The sequence below is a fragment of the Pleurodeles waltl genome, chromosome 12 (assembly GCF_031143425.1).
Source record: "Pleurodeles waltl isolate 20211129_DDA chromosome 12, aPleWal1.hap1.20221129, whole genome shotgun sequence".
Lineage (NCBI taxonomy): Eukaryota > Metazoa > Chordata > Amphibia > Caudata > Salamandridae > Pleurodeles > Pleurodeles waltl.
The window spans coordinates 497,759,203-497,772,756 of NC_090451.1; the positions used below are offsets into that span (position 1 = coordinate 497,759,203).

Sequence of the window (13,554 nt, forward strand, 5' to 3'; positions counted from 1 at the left end):
GCTGCTCCTACCTGTGACTGTGCTTTGTTGGGATATCCTGCAGTTGCTGCTTCTGCCTGTGAAAAGGGACAAAGACTGGATTTTGCTGTGCATTCCTGCTTGAGAAAAATCTCCAAGGGCTTGAACTAAGCTTGCCTCCTGGTTTGAAGTCTCAGAACCATCAAAGACTTCCTCTGCCAGCACCTTGACTTTCTGCTGAGAATGCTGCCCTGCCAAGTGGTGCCCCATCTAGTACCTGGGCCCTTGAAAGGTGAAGTTGGCAGAATAAGGGCTGAAATCCACGCATTTTTCACCTTGCAGGGAAATTTCCGACACACCATCGGCAACGTGGCTGATAAACTACGCACCACCTGCTTTGCAGCTGAAATCGACACTCCACCTGCATCGCAGCTGGGAGATTGACGCATCTCAGCTGGAGGAACGACGCATCACCCACTTGCGGATGCTGATAACGACGCAAACCCCAGGCAGCACCATTTCCCAACACCATGCGAGCAGAATTCACACACATCGTCCCTGGGCGCCAAAGTCATCTTGAACCTGCGTGGATCTGAGGTGCCCCATTCGGAGATCGACGCATCGCTTTCTTGCGAGGGAGAAAAATGACGCATCGCCTACCCAACATGGCCTCCACTGGGAGTACGGAATCGATGCATCGCTGACTTTTCTGACACACGCTCGCCGGTGCGGCTTTATTTTTGATGCAAACCAGGTACTTTGTGGAAAATCAACGTTTCCATTGCTTTCTACAGAGTAGGACTCTAATTTGTTTGAAAATTCATGTCTTGTGTATATTGGATTTTTGTAATTTTGGTCTTGTTTGATTTAGATAAATATTACTTATTTTCCTAAACTGGTGTGGTGTCTATTTTGTAGTGTTTCACTGTATTACTGTGTGTTTTGGTACAAATTATTTACATATTTCTTCTGAGTTAAGCCTTTATGCTCGTGCCAAGCTACCATGGGGGGCGAGGGGGGGGTTAATCAGGTGTGCTTCTCCTTTGGCCTGACTAAAGTGAGGGTCCTTGCTTGGACAGGGGATAACCTGACTGCCAACCAAAGAACCCACTTCTAACTGAACACAAAACAATTGCTGGTACCAGTGTCAGATTGATAATTTGGGATATTTTTAGATGGTAAAGAGAGACCATTGCACAGGTGGGATAACAATGAGGAAACTTGTTTTTCTAACAAATACTTATAACAACAGAATCCTAGAATAGATATCAAACCAGTACCACCTAAAGCTGGAGGATTTGTGGAATGAGTGTCAGATAAGAAGGTTTTGCTGTACTGAATGGACGAAATGTGGGTCCTGAAGGACCTAGTTGTCAAGGCAGTAGTGCTCTGTGAAAGTGTGCACTAACACCCATGTCACAGCCTGAGAGATGTTCAGGCAAGCACTCTGTGTGCCAACCCACTAGTGGCAGTCTTAGCCCTGGTGGAATAAATTCTCTCAGATCTTCCAGGGGCTACTTTTTGGTCAGTGTGTCTCATAATGCAGAGGACTCTGCACCTCGACAGAGTTCTTTTCTGCACAGCATTTCCTTTCTTCAAACCCTGCAAAAAATGGATCATCCATCGGTGATATGGCTGATGTAAAAGCCTAAAGCTTTTTTTTTAAAGATTGCATAATGTGGAAAGACTGATTTGCACATGGGTGGGTCCAAAGTCAGGTGATATGGTGGGCTAAATAACGATTGGATGCAGGACAAGTAATTATCAGTGGCTGGGATTAAGTCAAGCATTCCATCCATCACTTTTTTGTATTCTTCAACGTGATGCCATAAGTGAGCCAGATACGCCCAGACATTGGTCCAGAGCACACTGTGCACTGGAACCAAGCTATACCCGACTGTTGAGCTATAAATAATTAAAGCATTCCATCCGTCACTTTTTTGTACACTGCAATGTGGAAAGGAGTCATAATGTTCGGCCCGAGGCCATACGAGTTCTCAGCACCAGTTTATTGGAAAAAAACTGTGGTGTATGGCAGTTGTATGGGTAGAGCCTGCATTTCACTCATGCAACGTGTTGTAGTGATTCCAATAAGGAAGGCAATTTTCAAGTTCAGAAGATGCAACAAGCATCTACGTATCAGCTTGATTGGAGTACACATGAGAAATGTACAAGTTGAGGTCCCACTGTGGCATCACAAAAAGTTTAGGAGAGAACGTGTGTTAAACTTTTAATAAACCACATCAAAAGTCAATTAAACAAGGACGGCTGGTCTGGCAAATGAAAACAGGTATGGACAACAAATAACCTTTAATAATACCCATTGAAAGGCTTTGCTGGGGCAAGCACAAAATGAACGGAAGAACATCCAGCGGTTTGGCTTGTAAAGGATCTGTCTTGTGAACTCCACAACTGTCCATTTGTCCTAATGCCCAGCATAAATGGAATTTGCAGACAGAAGGTTAGCAGCAAGGATGACGTCCACAGCCTCAGGTGGTAGCTCAAACTCAATCAACTGCTGCTGCTCAGTCTCCATGCATGGAGGTGTAGATTGCACATGTTCAAGCTACTGGGATGATTTGGGCCTGATTGTTCCTGATCTTCTTCCGAACTCAGGGCAGGAAAAGCACAAGCAGAAAGGTTTATAGGAGAGAAGTGGATTAGAACTGGGCATCGACCGAGTGCCCCTTAAGGTGTCAGTAAGGGCTTCATTGAACAGAAATCAAGGGCTCAGATTAGGCTGGCCCTGTTTGCAAAACATCTGTAAAAGTATGTGTTTTGACTTCAACTGAAGGCAGTTGTAGGTCCATGTAAGAAATTGGGTTTTTGGTTGAGTATGCTGAAAATAACCACAATCCTTGTGAGGGTGAGCCACAAAAGTCGCTAAATTAACCTGTGCTTATCCTTTGGTAATGTATCACAAAAGCAAACAGGCTTAACTTAGAAGCAATGTGTTAAGTATTTAAACAGCACACAAACAGTAATAAAGTGAAAACACAAGAAAAATCCCAAACCAATGTAGAATCATAGAGACAATTTGAATGAATAATATGACACCAAAACAAACACAATCCAACCAGTAGAACCAGAGTTATGAATTTTAAAAATTATTAGTGAAATTTAGCTCCTGAACAATCAAATAACCAACCGAGGGTATCTGGTCATGGAAGAGTGGGGAAAAGTCACAAGTTACGGCCGACTGCGATGGAACATGGGTCAAATACACGAGGTGGACTGTGCCCGGTCTCAAGTTACCTTTAGACTTACAATTTGAGTCAATAGTCCAGGAGAATGTAGAGTTCAGCAGGGCAAGGCAGTAGGCTGTATCTGTAGTGGCATCATTGTCGTTGGGGTTCTGCTGGAAGAAGTCTAGGGTAAGCCATCAATGACAGTGGGGGAAAAGCGCTGAATGGGACAATCTGTTTTTTGTAGCCCAAAAAGCCCGTTGTCACTGATGAAGAGCATGTCGCCCACAAGCCCAGTGAAGATTGCTACCTTTGGACAACTTACTGGAAGTCAAAAACCTCCAGTGAGATGAAGGTGCAAGCTGTACCCGAAGAGGGCTCCAGGAGGTCAGATACCATTGCTCCAAGATCTCTCTGAACAGGATGTGCTGCAGCAGAGAAGAATGTAACGGGTGCTACTGCAAAGCCTGGCCAGTGATGCAGCTTGGGTAGGTCGACTGGCAAGTAGGTCCCAGTCTTCTGTTGGTTGCCTGGCATTTTTTTGAACAATTTCATCTAAATCTCAACTTTTAGGGTTAGGCAGGAGCCGCTCCTGTAACACCCCTTCCAAGGAGCTAGGACATGGATGGCACCACTTGAGGGTTAGGACCCACACCAGGGAGTGGCCAAGTTCAGGAATTAAGGTCCCTTACAGCTTGTGATGTCCCTGTAGCTCACAAAGGAAGTCGACCAACTAGCCCTTGGAGTCACTCTGGCAGTCCTGCGTTCAAGGAGATGGTCCTCTTTCCTTCAAGTAGCCAGGCAGGCTTCAAGCAGCAGGACAGCCCTCTGGAGAACAAGGCTGGCCTGAAGCGGCAGGACAGTTCTGTAGTAGCAGTAGGCCAGTCCTCTGAGGAACAAGGCAGGCCTCAGGTCAGCAGGCCAGTCCTCTGGAGTGCAGCCTTTGAAGTGAGGGTGACATCCTGGATACCCCAAATCTGGGTCTGGAAAGTTCCTCCAGTCCTCTGTCAAGGCTCCAAGACATTTGGAGTGACAAAGACTAGTATCAGGGTCCTTTGTGAGTATGTTGCAGGCAGCCATTTGAAACGTAAATGGAGCAGAGAACAGTTCCATCCCCAACATCATGCAGGATGGCCCACCCTATCAGCTCCTAGTCCTCCTTGTCTCACTGTCTAAGAGGAATGCACAAAGGCCAACTGCCTGGCTATTCACAGTCATGTGACCCAGGAAACAGGTATTAGGCACAAAATGGGTGGGAAAAGAAAATACCAAATTTCTAAAAGTGGTATTTTCAGAATTGTAACTTAAAATCCAACTTTACCATTAAGAAGGATTTTAAATTACAATTCAATTTTCTCCAAATAGTCATTCCTATCTCTTCCCAGTCAAACGTTAATACTTATTAAATGTAATTGGTAGCCCGATGCTTCCCAATGGGAGAGATAGGCTTTACAGTAGTGAAAAATGAATTTAGGAGATTTCCAGTACCAGGAAATGTAAAACCTAAAAAAAATAACTTGCTACTTTTTAAAAGCACTGCACCCTGTCCTGTGGACTGTTTAGGGACTACCTTAGGGGTCACCTATATGTATTAAAAAGGAAGATTTAGGCCTGGCAAAAGGTTTGTTTTACCAAGTCGAATTGGTAGTATAAAACTATACACAGGCTGCAATGGCAGGCCTGAGACATGTTTAAAGTGCTACTTTGGTGGGTGGCACAGTGAGTGCTGCAGGCCCACTAGTATCATTTAATTTACAGGCCCTGAGTATATGCAGTACCACGTATTAGGGACTTATATGTAAATTAAATATGCCAATCAGGTGTAAGGTAACGGTACCGTGTTTTATGGAGGGGGAAGAAGCACTATAACACTGGTATAGCAGTGGTAAAGTGCACAGATTCCTAATGCCAGCAAAAACAAAATGTAGAAAACAGGAGGGGTAAAGGGAAAACATTTAGGGGAATACCACTCCAAGAATGACAGGTCACCAGTCTAGGACCACAAATGCATTTTAAATCACACAGAATCGTATGCCCTCTCTTCCATTATGGGCCAAAGAAGTGCATTCAATCCTGTATAAGGGAAATATCAAGCCCACTGGCCTCTTGTAGGTCTATTTAAAGACTACCATCTTCATAATGGTGAAGTAAATCAACCCAATCCCCACCATCATTATCGATGAGTAGTAGCCATCTCTGGTGAGAGTTGGAACCAGAAAGGCAATGGACTCTCTGACGGCAGTAGTAGAAGCAAAGGATCAGACTCAGGTTGAATCGCATCCAGGAACGTTATAGCGGATTTGGAGTATGACCTCAGTCGGGGTCCAGCCAACAGCAGTTCTGGGTCAGACATCGGAATTTGTACTGAATTCTTCTCTGGCATTAGAACTGGCAGTGATGAAAGAGGGATCAATGTGGGTCTCCAAGCCAAGGTGGAAGTCTGCACGGGAGTCAGTGCTGAACCTTTGATGGGCCCAAGTATTTCAGACGGCACCAAGGATGGATCCACTAGGAGTAACTCAACTGAGGACCCCTGTGAATCCATGGGGCCTGCAGCAGGTGCTTGCTAAAAATCTCAAATGCAGTGGGATCAATTGTGGGTTTGGCTCCTTTACTAGAGATTGGGGGTGAGATCCATTGGCACCTTGCACCCTCTTGACTTCTATTTTGATAGAGAGTGCCTGAAACAGGTAGACTCCCACCTCACTTTCTGATGTTTCTGCTTGGTCTTCAATTACGGAAGGTCTTAGCCTGCAAAGAACACTTTTCCTGGGGGAGGCCATGGGAGCGGAAACAGGACTTACATGAAGTCCCTGACTTCTTCATGTGTTCGGCGACATACAGTGTTGCTTTGCAGTCCTGGATTGCCTTTGGGTGCATGAGGGCGCAGTCACTGCATGACTTAGAGCTGTGCCCCAAGTCCAAGCACCGAAGACACACCTCCTGCAGGTCATTAAACAACATCTATTTGCTACAGTCACAACATAGCTTGAAGCATGTATTTTTAGGGGGGGGGGCATTGTTCCCTTGTACACTAGATGACAAAAGTGAGAGTACCTCTCTGGATCCGTGTTTAAAGGAGCAAAAATAAAAGACCTGATGGTGGTGCACAGGGATATCACTTATATTGGCTCTGCTCTGTCACCTTCAAAGGAGCAACGAAGCCCATACAAAGGTGCACGGAAGTACTGCTATGAAACGTTTCCATATTCAGTCTGGCGCCAGGGGAATATTCTAAAGGTGAAGAATCTGTGATTAGACTATTCTGTCAAAAACCATAACTGCTTAGTGACCCCACTTCAATACATCAAGGCCTACATACCTATAGGTTAACATTGCATAAACCCAACAATAAAATATTTTGTAGCGAAAAATCTATACATTCTTCCGAATACAGGCTCAACTTTCTTCTGCTTGTCATGTTTGCATTTGGTTGTCATAGAGTCAATTGTCTGTGAATTGACCTACACACAAGCTTGATGATAATCAACGCCATCAGGAATTTATTCATAAGGAGGACTAACTTAGCTCTGTTGAGCAACACATCACCATACCAACCCTCCAAAATATCAAGCATGTGGGATTGCATTCTGATCACTGGTTCATTATTAGCGTAGCTCATTCCTTCAATATTGCGACCACTCTCTTTATGAATTATGGTTAGGCTTTCTTAGGTTTTCATTATCATAAAACCAAACCTTACATATATACATGTATAAATGTACATGACACTACACCTGGTGCAGAAAGCATGCACATTTGTCGGTGACTAGCAAAAAACGGACATAATCTTATATTATGTTACAATTACTCTGTTATTAACTTTATTAGGAGACTTACTGATCTGCCATCTTGTGCTTCACACAGCTTAAGTACGCAGGTCTGGAACTCCCCGATGAAGTCATGCCCTCCGTCATTATCATAATCATAACACTGAACCTGAAAGGGGAGAACATGAGGTTTATTCATCAAAATTAAAATAGGCTCCCTTTGTGTGAACACTATAGGAACTTTTAATTGAGAAACAATGCGTACCTGAAAAAATTTGAATATCTCTGTACATCCATCTTTAAAGAAAGAAAACTATTATTCATTGAGTTAGACCTACGTGGAGCAAAGAGTTCTATGACAAACTAAGGCAATTCAAGGGGCCCACCATCTAAAAGCCACATAAAAACGTAGGCAGTAGATAAATACTCTGATGTAAAATATCGGAATTGCTCGATTTAACACACACCTTGTAATCTCAGTCCTTTTCTATGGTATTTTCCATGATTCACACTTGCTTTCATGTTTCAGTACTAATGGGCACCTTAGAACCACTCTCCATATCAAGTTTCAAGCATGCATCCTTTGTGCCATAGTCACTTCCAGCCAGACACTATCTCACGAGAGCACTGAGGAAATACATTGTTAGACTATGTGGATTCTAGGAAAAAAAAGGGTGCATCCCGTAATTTTCCTAATAATGTAGTGCTTATCATGACCCCCAACTTTTACAACATATCCCAAAATCTGCCCACCCACATTCAGCCCATATTGAAGACAAGCACATACCCCCAGCCTTGAAACAGTTACCAAAACACTCCATCTTATGTTACAAAAAAATGGTCAGCAGCATTTTATTGACAGCGCTACTTTAGAAGTGCTTCAATTAGTGGTGCGGTTCTTGAGATACTGACTTGGCTACATTACTGCAAGTAAAAACAGAAATGCATTTTCTTTTGGCCATCAAACACGGATGTTGAATAGTGTGCATTAAAATGGTGAAGATTCATTAGCTGCCCTGTCCACTTTACCTCTGTTTGTGTGTGAGTGGAGCAGCAATGGAAGCTGACTGCTTTACCAGACAGTAGTATGTACTACAAGTATGCATTTGAATCATTTAGGCTAAATTTATCTATATATGTTCATACTGCTCACAGTCCTTGTCCATGCATAGTTATACTGTAAAATTTAATTTTTTAATTTATTTCAGAATTCATAACATAAAATGGATTTAGAATAATTTGTGAACCTTGAACCAAGTCTAACTCTACATCAAAAATAGTGCCTTTTCATGTCGAGGGGGGCTGTATCTGTCCTCTGGGTGCTCCCACATCATCCTTAGAGTCAGGACATGTTGTCCCTGTCCCCATACTCCCTGACACTTAACTTCAGGACGCTGGCTTTGGTTTCTGTCATCCTATAAATGACCCCCAAAAGTTTCAGTTGCTGCCAGTCCCAAGGTTTGGGGACAGGATAAAATATTCCTTCATCCAATGGGACTTATTTTTCTAAATGTTATGTTTGTAAATCTTCAGTGGACCTAGGATCATAAGCTGTCTGTGAATTAACGCACAATATATGCAACATTCCCTAGCTGATTAATCAGTCAAGACACATTTTTAAGACAACTATCTCTAATATCTCTAAAACTACTGAATAGGTTTAAACAAAATAAAAAGGCATATGCAGAGTAAAATTCTAGTTCCATGTCAAGTTTATTATAATCACACTCAGCAGTTTTTGCTACAGTTGCAGACAGAGTTTTTAAAAAGAGATTAAAGGGAAACAACTTTCTTGTCACCCTCTTTGTAACATACCCTAATGGATGAACAAAAAAACCAGCCAATTGCCACACTGCTTAAATTGTGCTAAATCCCCAGGCGAGTGCCAAATTTCTTGCAGATTTGTCAATACGACAGAGTGGTTGTGGCTGACTAATGTAACATATGTACAATTATGCATATATATTATCTAGCTAGATATATTAAACATACTTATATACAGAGTCACAACTGTAGTTTTGTTTTCATTGCGCGTACCATAACAATGGCTTTTTAGGATATTTAATAACTTAGGTGCTGTTTGAAAATGATATCACTTAAAACAATAAAATATAGATTTATTGTTCACTTTAAAATATAAAATGTATTTACAAAATAAGGTACTTGTGAAAATTCTTCATGCTTGTCGAGCTTCTAAGAACCAATTTTGAGGTTTTATTCTTTAAACCGGATGTTTTTTCACAGCTCATGCATTATTTAGCTACTCTACAAATATGTAAAGCTAGCTCAGTGTGTTTTCCTGCAGCACCTTCTCAGAATATTTTGTCCCTCTTTTTTCTTTTTCATTCCTCCCAAGGAGCAGGGACCAAGTACTGTATCATTCTGTTTTGTTGTGTTTATATGTTCTTTGGGGGACACTTTGTTTCTTGGTTTCCTGCTTGTGCTAGTGTTTCTCTGTGTTCAGTTTCAGCGCTGTAGCTGCTTGCATTTTAGGATCTTTTCAGTGCTCTGCGCTCTGACTTTCTTTAAACAGAGCTACAATTCTTGAGGTAGTGTGTGATTTTGAAAGCGGCATAGCTTTTAATTTTAAGGCCTGGTGCCTGCTTCACGACTGCTGCGCTTCAAGTTTCAGTCGTGCATCTTTTACCTACAAGCCGCACGCTTTAATTCTGCCTGATTTTCTTTTTAATTTTCTTTGGACAGCCGGACATCGCTGTACGGAGCATGCTCCGTGACCTCCCAGCACCTCACTTTAGATCTGTCTTTCTGTGTAATCAGGCTTCTGCCTCCCTCCTTCTAAAGTACCGACTGCTGCTGCTTTTTTTTATCTACACAGCGAAAGGAAGGGAAAAAATATCCAGAAGAAAGTGGATAAATTCGATCTTCAGCTTATTTTATTTGTGTAAGCTGGCAGTAGTTTGTCTTCTCTTGTCATGCTTGTTTTGCTACTGTGAGCTACCCCTGCACGAGGACTTAGGATCGGAAATCAGGACGTCCTTCCCCAGCTTTTACAATGCGAGCACCATCAATAGCTGCTGTGCAGGATTTCCTGTCTCCCAGTTTGGTCTCAATGGCCCCCACTTGCCCTCAGGTGGAGATCGGATACTTTGAGGAAACCAGGAGCCAGATACCAGGCATTTGGGCGGAGGAGGTGTCTTTACCACCTGTGGCAATTTGGCACGGAATGTAATCTTCCCTCCTAAATTAAACATCCGAAAGGTGGCATGTCCCATCTGTGATGCAGTGGACATTATAAAAGCCAGTTCCTCTGTTCAGGGGCTCTCCCTTGTGCAGTGGAGACTTATGTGCTCGCATCTTGAGTGCTAAGGACTGCAATGACAGCAGCTGCCATCTGCAATAACTACTCATTTATAAGCACACTTGCATGTTTTAAACAAGGGCGACGTCTGCTTGACCCCTTTCTGCATATGGCCATATTAGATCATTCATTCTCTGAGAAGTGGCCAAGCATATTGGAACATTTTAAACAAGCACCTATTGCATTACACAAGGACAGATCATCCTTCTGCAGAGTTCTCTTTTTAGAGGTGTGCGCACAAGCGCTCCATCCCTGTTGTAATTTCTCTTTGGCCTTTTAACCAAGCCCATGTCACACCTATCACTTTCATTGGTTTGTGAGCTTGCCTTTTAAAATCCCCTTGATTGCATTAGTGAAAGGCATGCATACGTCATGCCTTTTCTGGTGTTTACCCCTCCTCCAGCGCATCAGCCAACTACTGAAAACACACAAGGGTCCATGTTTTCAGCCTGGTTTCTGCACAACTTTATCTTTTTATTTTCCACGCAGCACGATTGCGCTGGGTTTTACATAGCACAATCGTGCTCGTTTTTTTTTTTTCAATTTGAGCGTGATTGCGCTGGGATTTACATAGAGTGATTGCGTTCTTTTTTTCTGTCAATTTATGTGGCAAGAAAAGTCTAGTGAGGATTTTACAACTCTAATAGCTCTAACTCGAGCAAACGGGAGAACCGTTGAGTTGCAAAGGCTTGTTTTCATTTTCACTAACTTCCTCCTCCATCGCCCCATTCCCCTCCTCCCCACTAATCTCATCAATCCCAGCCAAATCACCCTCGCAATTGCCGCAAGCTTCATGTTAAAAAAAAAACCACACATGCAACCAACACTTGTTATTCTATGGACCCAACTCCGATCCGTAAGGTAAACGACATATTTTATGTTCATTACTCTCTGTGCTTGAGAGCGGCCCACCTCCTGTACTTCTCATCTCATGTTGCTTTTGTTGCCCACCCCCTTCCTGTTGTGCCCCCCCCCCCCTCCTCCCCGTCTCTCTCTGGTAGTTCTCTCCCCATACGTTGCTTTTTGTTGCCTAGCCCCCACCTTAGTTGCGCTTGCCCGTGTTCGTCCTATTGTCTGCCGTGCCGCGGTGTGAGTGCAGTGCTGGAGAGGCACTTTATTAGCGTGCAGATTCCTCTGGCCTTTGGAGGTACACAGAGGAACTGTGTGTGTACTTCTGCACGCCTCTGGTCGAAAGGAAACAGTGTGGTAACACAGTGGGTTTTGAAGTACACGTTTTTTGCAGATCTTCAGTTCTGACAGCCTCAAACCTTCTATTTGTGGGTTTCTGGCACAGGTTCTAACAGGTTACAAAGTAAAAATCTAGCAGCAAGGCTCTATACTTGAAGATGATGCGACATTCATTGTTTTTGTGCGGTTAAACATGTTTGGTTGGCAGCTCCTTCTGTTTTTTTTCATAATTGTTTTGACTAGGCCTGGGAAAATGCACAAAGTGCGTCTTTGAAAGCGGGCAGTCCGGGAGGATAGTTTTGTGACTGTTGTTTCACTGGGGCTGTGGTAGACGGCTTCGCCATGGGATGATGCCTGCTGCTATTACGGCAACGTTGCAGACTGTTAGTTCACAGTGTGAGCACTTCGGGGGTAACACACAGATCGCAGACGGGTTTCGGGTTGTACTAACATTACAGTCATGTCTTCTTACAATACCCAGCATGATGTCCAGTTGGCACACCGATGTTAACTCTGTGTTTAGCACATCAGATAATCATCACCACACGTGGCCCCTGGTTAGGGACTGGCTCTCACCCGGAAGGATAAAGGTTCAAATAGCTTGCACCCTGGTTCCTGCAGCTGCTTCAAGGGCCTGTGCGACCAAAAATGTTCCAAACATGTTTATTATCCTTAAAAAATGAAATTGGCATGTTTGAATGTTGTGTGATGGAGCCCAAAAACACTCGGGTTCTTCGTATTTTAAGCTTTCCTTGGCAGCTTGTATGCTGTTTAAGACGCATGAAATAGGGGATGGCTATGTTGCGATGCTGTTTCATGTGGTTGCATTGTTGAGGCCTCTTTATATTGGACGCATCTTTGGCCTTGTCAGCAAATAATACTTAAATGCTTTGACCTTTGAAAGGCATTTCAGTCCCAGGTGTACATTGTGCACCTCTCGTACTTTGACCCCAGTTTACACTATATGTGGACTGATTGCACCATGTTCAGCATTCAGAAAAGATATTTAAAGAGGGCTCGAGTTTCCATTTGGATCAGTTTCGTGGAGAACTGTGGTTGCGCAAGAGTTTTGCTTTCCAGGCTCTTCCAAAATAGCTGGAATGGTTGGCATGCTTGTTCCCCTCAAGTTACCATGCCCATGATTGTACGGGCTCTGGTTGATCTGTTCTCATGTTATGGTGTCACACTCTCTTTCACATTGATGTCGAAGCCTGGTCAGATGCCTGGTGTTGGTGGCATCGACGTTGCCTTGTACTTCTCTCCCCTCGCGTTGCTGTCACTCGCCACTCTATGTAGCGCTTGCCCATGTGCTTCTCCCCATTACTTCCCAGCACCCTTCGTTGCTTCGCCCCACTTGCACCCTCTGCGTCGGCTTCCTCTGCCCTCCGCCTTACTTAAAAAATATAAGGGCATTTTAGTTTCTTTTTAGTTACTGATCCAACTCGTCAAAAATGATGCTGTTTTTATAGATCCGTGAGTAGTCACCTCTTGAAAGTGACATAACACACCTCATGCAGTCTTCCTCATGTCAGATTTTGCAAATACTGTGGTGCATCATAAGTAGGTCATGGAGCAAACACACCACTGTATGCTCACAATCCTATCTGTATCCTCTTAGGGTAAAGTGTTTTAATGGCCTGCCCTGTAAAAACACAATGTAAAGATTTTCAAAATATATAACAGCATCACAGTTTAATACGATTTGTAGTTGTTTGATGGGAGGTTTATATTGAAAGATTAAAAACACAGGACCTGGAACACTTTCCATCACAAACATTATTTACATAATTGCTGACGCTGATGACATAAACTGCACATTAATGCACCTTGTCTGCGACAGGTCGGATCATCAGGAGGTTAGGCATGTGATGGTGAAAACATATGGGGCTGCCACAGCTATTTTATCAGCAATTTTACAAATAGCCCAAGAGCAAAAAAGACCCATTCTTTGGTTGCAGGTCAATTTGGATAAATAAATCTAAGATATAAAGTTGTGTGCCTTTTTGCATAAATTGCATACAACTGTGATGTTTTTAGAAAAAAAAATATATACTGTACGCCCATTTTAAATCAACTCTTTATGAATACACATGGTGAACATTCCTGTAAGACTGCCAAATGTTCTTGATGTTTT

At 43.1% G+C, this 13,554-nt stretch overlaps 1 protein-coding gene across 3 annotated transcripts in view; it reads right to left on the minus strand.

Moving 5' to 3' along the window:
• Positions 1 to 13,554, minus strand: part of CPNE2 (copine 2) — a 703,062-nt gene that overhangs the window by 219,709 nt on the left and 469,799 nt on the right. For all 3 annotated transcript variants that reach the window (XM_069217223.1, XM_069217224.1, XM_069217225.1), the window contains exon 8: positions 6,984 to 7,082. In XM_069217223.1, coding sequence (XP_069073324.1) covers positions 6,984 to 7,082 — 99 coding nt within the window. The remainder of the gene's footprint in view (positions 1 to 6,983; positions 7,083 to 13,554) is intronic.